Genomic DNA, 9,378 nt, shown 5'->3' with positions numbered 1-9,378 from the left:
CGGGACGGGCTCTACTATCTCGAAACACCAAGTCAATCCAACACTACCAAGGGCATAACATCTCATTCTCCTGTCTCAGAGTCTTTTTCATCCAATAAAGAAAAAGTCTGGCTTCATCATTGCAGACTTGGACATCCATCATTTAGGATTATTAAACTTTTGTTTCCTTCTTTATTTAAGGGTCTAGAGGTTGAACATTTTCATTGTAAAGTGTGTGAACTTGCTAAACAAGAAGTTCCATTCCTTTTGATCTTATTCACAGTGATATTTGGGGCCCTTCCACTATTTCCAATGTAAATGGAGCTAAATGGTTTGTGTTGTTCATTGATGATTGTACTCGAGTTACCTGGATCTTTTTGCTTAAACAGAAATCCGATGTCAGCACTGTTCTTCCAAATTTTTGTTCTATGATAAAGACTCAATTTGGGGTCAATATCAAAAGATTTAGGTCGGATAATGCTAAGGACTATTTCAATCAAGTCCTAACTCCATACTTTCAGAAAGCAGGAATAGTACATGAGTCCTCTTGTGTGAGCACTCCACAACAAAATGGAGTAGCAGAACGGAAAAATGGTCATCTCCTCGATTCAACAAGATCCTTCTTGTTTCAAAAAAATGTGCCTAAATCTTTTTGGGGAGAAGCGGTTCTTACAGCCGCCCATATCATAAATCGTTTGCCTTCTAGAGTCCTAGGATTTAAAAGTCCAATGGATGTCCTTTCCAAGTTCTATCCAAACCCACACACCACAAATAATCTTGTTCCTCGCATATTTGGGTGTGGCATTTGTTCATGTTCATAGTCAGAACCGAGAAAAATTAGATCCAAGGGCATTAAAATGTGTGTTTGTGGGATATTCTTCAACTCAAAAGGGGTATAAGTGCTGTCATTCCTCATCAAAAAGGTCCTATGTCTCAGCTGATGTGACCTTCCATGAACAAGAATCCTATTTCATTGTTCCTTATCTTCAGGGGGAGAATTCAGTAATGGAAGATAAGGATAAGGCATATTTTTTGCTTCTTGATCTGCCATCTTCACCACTTCACGTGTCAAGACAGCCTAGTCCCATGGATGTTTCTACCGAGCCTACCGAAAATGTTCCTCCCACCGAGCCCATTGAAAATCCAAATCCTGAGCCTCCTGTAAACCCACCTACAAATCCGGCCCTTGATAGTGTGAGATTTGGCAAAGGCAAAGTGTTCTCGAGAAGGAAGAAGGTTGTCCCTGAATTTGTGCAAGTCCAAGACTCCAATCTAAATCTTGAGAATGAGGTAACAATTTCTAATCCTTCTTTTCAATCTGAATCTGAGATAAACAATGATGACCATGACCTCCCTATTGCTATCAGGAAAGGAGTTAGAGAATGCACAAACCGACCCCTATACCCTCTTGCACATTTCCTGTCCTTTAAACACTTTTCACCATCTCATAGAGCCTTCCTTGTCAGCTTAAACACCATTGCCATCCCTGCCAATTGAGGAGAGAGTAGGACATCGAGAATTTGGTTAATAGTCATTAAGTCTGTGGGAGGCTTGGGGGGTCCTCGAATTCCCTTCCATCTTTCATTCTGTAGTTCTTCTCAATATCAATAACAGGAACCAGACCCTTTTTCTGATTAATTAACCTTCATTCAGTTGTAAAACCCCTACTAAACCACGAGGATCCTAACAGATACAAGGCTAGGTTGGTGGCCAAGGGTTATACTCAAACCTATGGGATTGATTATCAAGAAACGTTTGCTCCGGTTGCAAAGATGAACACTGTTAGAGTTTTATTGTCACTAGCAGCTAATGGTGATTGGGATTTGCAGAAGTCTGATGTCAAGAATGCATTTTTGCATGGAGAACTGGAGGAGGAAATTTATATGGAAGTTCCACCGGGTTATAATAAAGGGTTGACTGCTGGTATAGTATGTAGACTAAAAAAGTCCTTGTATAGACTTAAGCAACCACCGCGAGCATGGTTTGGGAGGTTTGCTAGAGTAATGACAGCTATGGGATATAGGCAGAGTCAAGGAGATCACACTTTGTTCAATAAACACTCACCTTCAGGTAAAGTTACAGCCCTATTGGTGTATGTTGATGACATAATTGTGACTGGTGATGATGATAGGGAGAGACAACTTCTAAGTCAATGTTTAGCTAAGGAATTTGAGATCAAGATGTTAGGAAGATTGAAGTATTTCCTTGGGATTGAGGTGACTCATTCTAAGCAAGGCATTTTCATCTCTCAACAGAAGTCTGTTACAGATCTACTCAAAGAAACCGGCAAGACAGCATGCAAACCAGTGAGTACTCCAATAGAACCGAATCTCAAGCTTGGAGAGGCAGAAGAAGATGCTATGGTGGATAGAGAGATGTATCAACGGTTGGTGGGGAGACTCATTTATCTTTCTCACACTCGGCCAGATATAGCGTATGCGGTGAGTGTGATCAGTCAGTTCATGCACAATCCAAAGGAAGTTCATCTGCAGGTGGTATACAGAGTTTTGCAATTTCTCAAAGGGACACCAGGTAGAGGCATCCTTTTCAAGAGGAATGGAGGGTTAGTTCTTGAGGCATACACAGATGCTGACTATGCTGGGTCAGTTGTTGACAGAAGATCAACTTCACGTTATTACACCTTCCTTGGTGGAAACCTGGTGACATGGAGTAAGAAACAGAATGTGGTAGCACGGTCTAGTGCTGAGGCAGAGTACCGAGCAATGGCTCAGGGTGAGTGTGAACTACTATGGTTGAAGATTGTTCTAGAGGATCTGAAGATTACGTGGGACGGCCCTATGAAACTTTATTGTGATAACAAATATGCAATCAGCATAGCTCACAACCCGGTGCAGCATGATCGAACGAAGCACATCGAGATTGACAGACACTTCATCAAAGAAAAGTTGGATAGTGGACTGATTTGTACACCTTATGTATCTACACATGGCCAACTTGCTGATATACTCACCAAGGGGTTAAGTAGTTCAGTGTTTGAGAGTTTTGTATCCAAGATGGGAATGGTGAATACCTATTCACCAGCTTGACGGGGAGTGTGGAAGAATGTGTTTTACATGTGTATAGACTAAATTAGGAAAGTTTGAATATAATAGTTAGTTTCCCTAGAATTAGGTTGATTTGGTTAGTTTCTTTTTTTAGTGTGATATCCCACATATTATGGGAAGTGATTGCCGTTTCTATAGGCTAGGGCTCCTGTATATAAACTGGTTGTAATTGTCATGTAATATACAATTCATTCAATTTTTCCTCAAATTTTCACAAATTATTTAATAAATAATTGTTAATTATTGTAGAAATACTCGGTTAAGGAAATTCTAGAATAGTTGACAATAGTAAATTAGGAATATAGAGATTTCGGATTATTCCCAATATCTCTATTAATGGTAGTTTCTTAATTTCTGGTTTGTTTCCTATTTTATTCTTTATTTCCGGATTCTATATGGAATCAGTAATTATGTAATTAGTGCCAGGGTGAACAGAGACCTAATGTATAAGTAGGGCTGCACATACATGTTTTTATCAATGAGAGAATAATCATTCCCTAAAAACTTCAATTATTAATATATTTAATGATTACTTGATTAGTAATTAATTAATGTTGCTACGTCCTAGAAAAATAGAATGGAAAAAGAAAAACAACTTTGGGCTTTTTCTTTTCCTTTTTTTTTTTAAAAGACTATTTCCTAACTAAACGAGGCATTCCCGAAAAAACATACCACATAAACGCTATTTAAGAACGGTTTCCAAATACAGCTACAACTAGAAATACAAAAATCGATTTTGGAAACATAAACAAATGGGCCCATGTTTTTGAGGGATTTTCAGTTCACAGGAATCTCACCCCAGGGAAAAGCATTCCAATCAAGCGGTAAGCTTTGTCAGAAACAGATAGCAGCAGCGTCTGGGACGGTAGTTGGATGACTGCACACTGAAGAAAGGAAAAATGACAAATCCATTATCAGAAAAATCATATGATACAATAGTCAGCGATTTCATATAAATAACTAGCAGAAAAAAAAATCTAAAATAATATGCAATTGAGTCTTCATTAGTATTCAACACTGTCCAGGACTAATTCCCATTCTTACATAGCATAATCTAACTACCAGACGTATAAATGAACTTAACCAAATACTCTTTTACAAGATAGTACATTACTCAACAGTAAATAAACAAAACTATGGGCTACAATGGTCCAACCGCTTGACCATCTCCAATGCAAACGCAAATATCAATGCTATATTCGCTACTAAAAACTGTAAAAGTGACATATTTGGGGCCTATTTAGTTCGCTGATTCGAGTTTTTAATTCGAGTTGAGATGTGACTTTACGTGAGTTTTTTACTGTAACAAAAAAGTTAGATGTGACTGTTTTTGAGAGCTTTTTACTATAGCAAAACTCGAATCGGTAAAATGAACAGGGCCTTGATGTGCTATACTATTCTGTACTCCAATGCATAATGTTATGGTAATATACTTGGAATGCAAACAAGACAAAGATCAAAATGAAAAGAAAGTGAGATACACTCGACTTGCAGTTGGGAAAACAAAGAAAGAGAGGGAAAAGCCTCCTGATAATTTGACATCACAGTGGCTCTATCTATTCCCAGAAGATACAACACAGTACAAAAATTTGTTGTAGAAGGTAGAGCTGTTCAAAAAAACTGAAAAACCAACATTGACCAACAAACCGACCGTAGAAAATTGAAAAACTCACAAACCAAAGTAAACCAGTGAGCCGAATTGACCACCATTACACTTGTTTAAAAAAAAAAAGGAAGAGAGAATTTCAAAGTTGCTAAGGGTCGAACCCATGCTCGGAAAGGAAATAGCGGACTCTTATTGCCGATCTAGGCGCGCCGGATGGTATTTCCGCATTTCGAAAATATTTACTGTAAAATCCACGTATTTCAAAACTTGAAAATGACCAAGGTTGAAAGTCTCAAATCGCAAACATACTGACATTTCTCTCTCCCGCACTCTATGTAAGGGACTAAAGCCTCAAGACCCATTTCACAATTCATATTTAGAGCCTTATGACCTATCTTCTTTGGTTTACAAGCTGAAATAGGTTTTTCTCAAGGAGAAAAAATAGGGAGAATGTAGTAAATAGCATATTTATGAAACTAAATTAAGTAAATAGCAGTTTTTAAAACTATTTGAAATAAATAACAGTTTATGTGGTAAATGAATCATTTACAGCGTAAATGTGTAAATGGTTCATTTATAGCTAGTAAACATTTTTTTCACGTAAAATTTCTTTAATTGATAAAAAGATTTTTTCCATGTAAATAAAGATATTTTAGCACGTAAGTTATTTTTTACGAATCATAAATGAATCATTTACCGTGTAAATGATTCATTTACCACTTAAATTGCTATTTACTTCAAATAGTTTTAAAATATGCTATTTCCTTAATTTAGTATAAAAAATCTACTATTTACTACAATTTTCCTTATACTACAGTTTACAATGAGCTTGTCACTCATTTACCATTGCCACGCTTACTACTCTACTCAAGTCTTGAACTTCTAAATTATTACAAGGTAAGAGGAAACTGTTATTTTGAAAAGCTATGTGAAATTAATAGGTTGCTTCATATCAATTAAAAAAAAAAAGAAAATATAGACTTACAAGCTTTTTTTCCTGCAACTGACCAAGAAACCCATGCTGATTCATTGCCCGAAAAACTAGAAAATCTGCTTTTCCAACATATTGCCTGAGGTCAATGCAATTAAATTAACAAATGTCAGATTATATCATTTCAAGGAAAAAAATCTAAAAAAATAGACGAGATATAAAATTTTGCAGGAGCAATTACTTGTTATTCATGTGGTCTTGAGATATAAGCCTAACAATTTGCATCGTCGCTGGCCAATTTGCTGCGAGTCTGAAATATGTGGAAAAGACACAGGCCGTTAAATAAAATAAGAATCGAGTGTAAAAACCACAAGAAAATTAAAAAATTAAAAAATTTGGGAAACTGTAAACATGGGTATTTGAAAGTTGATAAAACTCAAGTTTATAGACCATATATAATAAATAAGCAGTGGCAACTGAAAGTGTAATATTTTGTAGGACTTGTACAAGTACTTCAACAGTTTGGAATATCAGTTTCATGGGTTCTTACTTTTAAACTAAAATTTAATTGAACATTTAAAATTTTCTTTGAACGGTGAAAAATTTTCCTAGACTCCATTTCTTTTCTTTTCTTTTCTTAATAAAAAAAAAAAAAAAAAAAAATGAAAAAAAATTTGATGGACTTACGTCTCAGAAGCCGTAGCATTCCTGTAGCCCTGACAAAAAAGATAGCAACCATTAGTTTGTATTGTGATAAAATATAGGGGGACGCAGCATGGTTCTAATGAAAAAGATTGACTGAAGAAGCACATAAATGATAAGTAAAAAAACATCATAGGGGGTATCACATTTACAACAAATACTTGTTATTCTACACAGAAACAACAAGTTTGGAATACGAAAAGAGCGGAATCCTAGTAAATGCACAAGGGAAGACCCAAACTACAAAGGAAAACAAAACCCTGAAACAAACCTCCTAAGAAGAAAAAGAATATATATATATATATATGTGTGTGTGTGTGTGTGTGTATATGTATACGGTAGTAGATCATACTTCCAATCTGGTGATAAATACAGGTTGTCCTTGTCTCTGCCCTGATAAATTTCCCTGCATATGTGTGAGGATTTAATTATAAGCAATTACTCTTGTAAGGGGGGAAAAAAAGCAATTAAACTAGAGACAACAACTCATAGCTTCTTTTTTTTTTTTTTTTTTTTTTTTTTTTTTTAAAAAACTCATAGTTTTTTTTTTTTTTTTTTTTTTTTTTTTTTTTTTTTTTTAAAGGAAGAAAAAGAAGGAAAAGGAAGAAAAAGAAGGAGAAGAAAAGAAAAGAAAAAGGAAATCTTCCTCGATAATTAGAACTCGCTTTGTTAATTACAGTTGCTGTGTTCCATCAGGGAGGAAAACAAGCTTTCTGCCTAACAAATAAAGTTGATGTCCAAGGGAAAGAAAAAATTTTAGGACTATAGGTTCATTTCCAAAGATTTCCATTCTTGTTCAGTTATGAGAGAAGAGTAAGAAGAACAAGGTGTCAATTTGTACACCTAATATAAACATCTCTATAAGTCCATAATCGTCTATGAGGAATTAACTTGAAACAGCTGTACATTGCATTTATCAATTTTCAACTTAATTGAGAAACAAGCTAAACAAGAGGCAGGGATGCTGAAAATTTATCAGTTCTCCAATTTCCATAGATAAAGAACTTGGAAAGGCCAAGACTAAAATACAATTTTTGACACTGACGATGAGAGACACATTGTAAGATAACAAAATCATGAAACTGTAGAACAATGTAACCAGGTATAATCACATCCATCTCCAATATCTTCCACATATATAGGAGACTTACCTCCCAGACTTTCACATATTTGGATGCTTGAGGAGCAGTTGAAGCCTGTTGTGACATTGGGATGCTAGCTGCAGAATTGTTGTTTACACCAAGCGGCTGCATCCCGGATTGTACTTGCTGAGACATTCCAGGAGTAGGCATCATTGTGCCAGTTCCAGAAGAGACAACAGATTGACCAAGGCCGCTTATCATGTTTTGATTCATGCCCATTCCAGTTTGCACCATTTGTGCACCTGAGATATTTCCTTGGCTCATGGTAGGTACAGACTGACCCATACTAACACCTCCTTGGAGATTATTCATCGGTTGAGAGACCCCAATGTTTGAATTTCCAGACACATTTGAAGTAGCTGCACTGAATGTACTAAGACCAGGGGTTTGCGTAACCTGTGTCAGAGGCCCAGACCCAGGTAATGATGTTATCGCTGGTTGACCAGATGGCAATGTGTTTTGAGCAGGTGTAGAAGATGCCATTCCACTAGATATCATGTTTGACATGTGCATTCCAATAGGAGTTTGACCCATAGGTAAGGCTGCAGAGTTTATGACTTGACGTTTTGCCGACAGATTGTTTAGGATGTTCACATTTGCAGGGGCAGGTCCCACAGGACGCAGCGGTTGTGATAGACTACTCACTATAGGTTTCAAATCTGGCCCATTCTCATTGTTTGAGATCATGTCTTGAGAACAGAAGATGGTGAAGAAGTCTGCAACGGGACTCCTTGGGAAGCAGCACGAACAACAGACTGAATGTGTGGAAAAGTGGGTCCAGAAACCATGGAACTTACAGTACTTGGCTCCTGAAGATTTGTTTATGAGATCAAAACCATTCTAAGATACCTTAAAGTAACAAAATTGAAATGGAAAACAACCATCATTTCCATAGAGTGGAGCAAGAAAATGGAAATATAAATGAATCTTACCACTTTTACAGTAGCAGGAGGCATGTTTCCAACAGAAATTGGTTGCCGGTTCATAACAGATCCATTCACTATGGATAAGAAAAATGATGTTAGTCTTCTTCAATGACAAATTTTCTCAGAAGTTTAACTTTTTTTTTTTTTGCCATTTTCAAATTCGTGTTCATTTACATGAGAAATTAATTAAAAGAAAGCATAATAAAGGAATCCTTTATTGAATTCCAATTGTCAGAAAGCATGTTATCAAAGCACCTATAACTGGGTAAAATAGCTTTATCCACATGGCGAAAGTAAAAAGCGCAGAATAAATAAGAAAAATTCAAAGCATGCAAGTTAATTGATATTTTTGTTTATAAATCAAACTCAGGTGATAAAAGGGAAAGGATCCTAAAAGTATAAGGAAGTTGATTGAAATCCATGACATATTGACATACACCATATTACAAAAAGGATCACCAAATTGCCCACAATACATAACCTGATGGCATAGAAGTTGGAGGTGGCCCCGTAACAGAAGGAACAGAAGCCATGTCCATTTTTACAGGACTCTGATTTGATGGCAAACTTGGAACTCTGAAAGCAGCACGAGCCTCCAAAAAATTCTCAGACAGTAGAACAAGAAAATAAGGGTTTTTTGCATTATCTATAGGAGGATCGTTTGCTCGGGGATTGCACTTTCCCTGTATTTAAAAGTGAAAATTCGGGGGAAGTTAATTTGAAGATTATCATCCATCGACATTGAATTCAATGTGCCCAAAAAGCTAACACTTCTACATGGTAGCTCAAGCCATTTATTTTGGAGTCTCAGGTCACATAAGACATGCAAAAACGTAGGGAAGGAATTAGCAGATTGAGAGACGTGATTGAGATAATAAACACGTCCTGTTTACAATTTGGAAAGCTTTGAAGAAGAGGAAGATAAAGAATAAGAAATTCAGTTGATGTATGGAATGTTACCGCATTGTATATTGCTCGAAGCTTAGGAAGCTGCTTTGGAGAAATGACTGACAGAGAAACCAAGCAC

The 9,378-nt window shown here is 36.4% G+C and overlaps 1 protein-coding gene across 1 annotated transcript in view; it reads right to left on the bottom strand.

The window, feature by feature from the left end:
• LOC21393280 (mediator of RNA polymerase II transcription subunit 25) overlaps nt 1-9,378 on the bottom strand; it is a 47,538-nt gene that overhangs the window by 9,274 nt on the left and 28,886 nt on the right. The window contains 10 exon segments of the mRNA XM_024171816.1: nt 3,842-3,928; nt 5,636-5,720; nt 5,823-5,891; nt 6,269-6,297; nt 6,636-6,689; nt 7,435-8,123; nt 8,126-8,234; nt 8,358-8,425; nt 8,833-9,034; nt 9,312-9,377. Coding sequence (XP_024027584.1) covers nt 3,842-3,928; nt 5,636-5,720; nt 5,823-5,891; nt 6,269-6,297; nt 6,636-6,689; nt 7,435-8,123; nt 8,126-8,234; nt 8,358-8,425; nt 8,833-9,034; nt 9,312-9,377 — 1,458 coding nt within the window.

The sequence above is a fragment of the Morus notabilis genome, unplaced genomic scaffold, assembly GCF_000414095.1.
Source record: "Morus notabilis unplaced genomic scaffold, ASM41409v2 Scaffold454, whole genome shotgun sequence".
Taxonomy (NCBI): Eukaryota; Viridiplantae; Streptophyta; class Magnoliopsida; order Rosales; family Moraceae; genus Morus; species Morus notabilis.
Note: the sequence above shows the minus strand (reverse complement) of the source record. Positions and strands in the feature narration are given on the sequence as shown.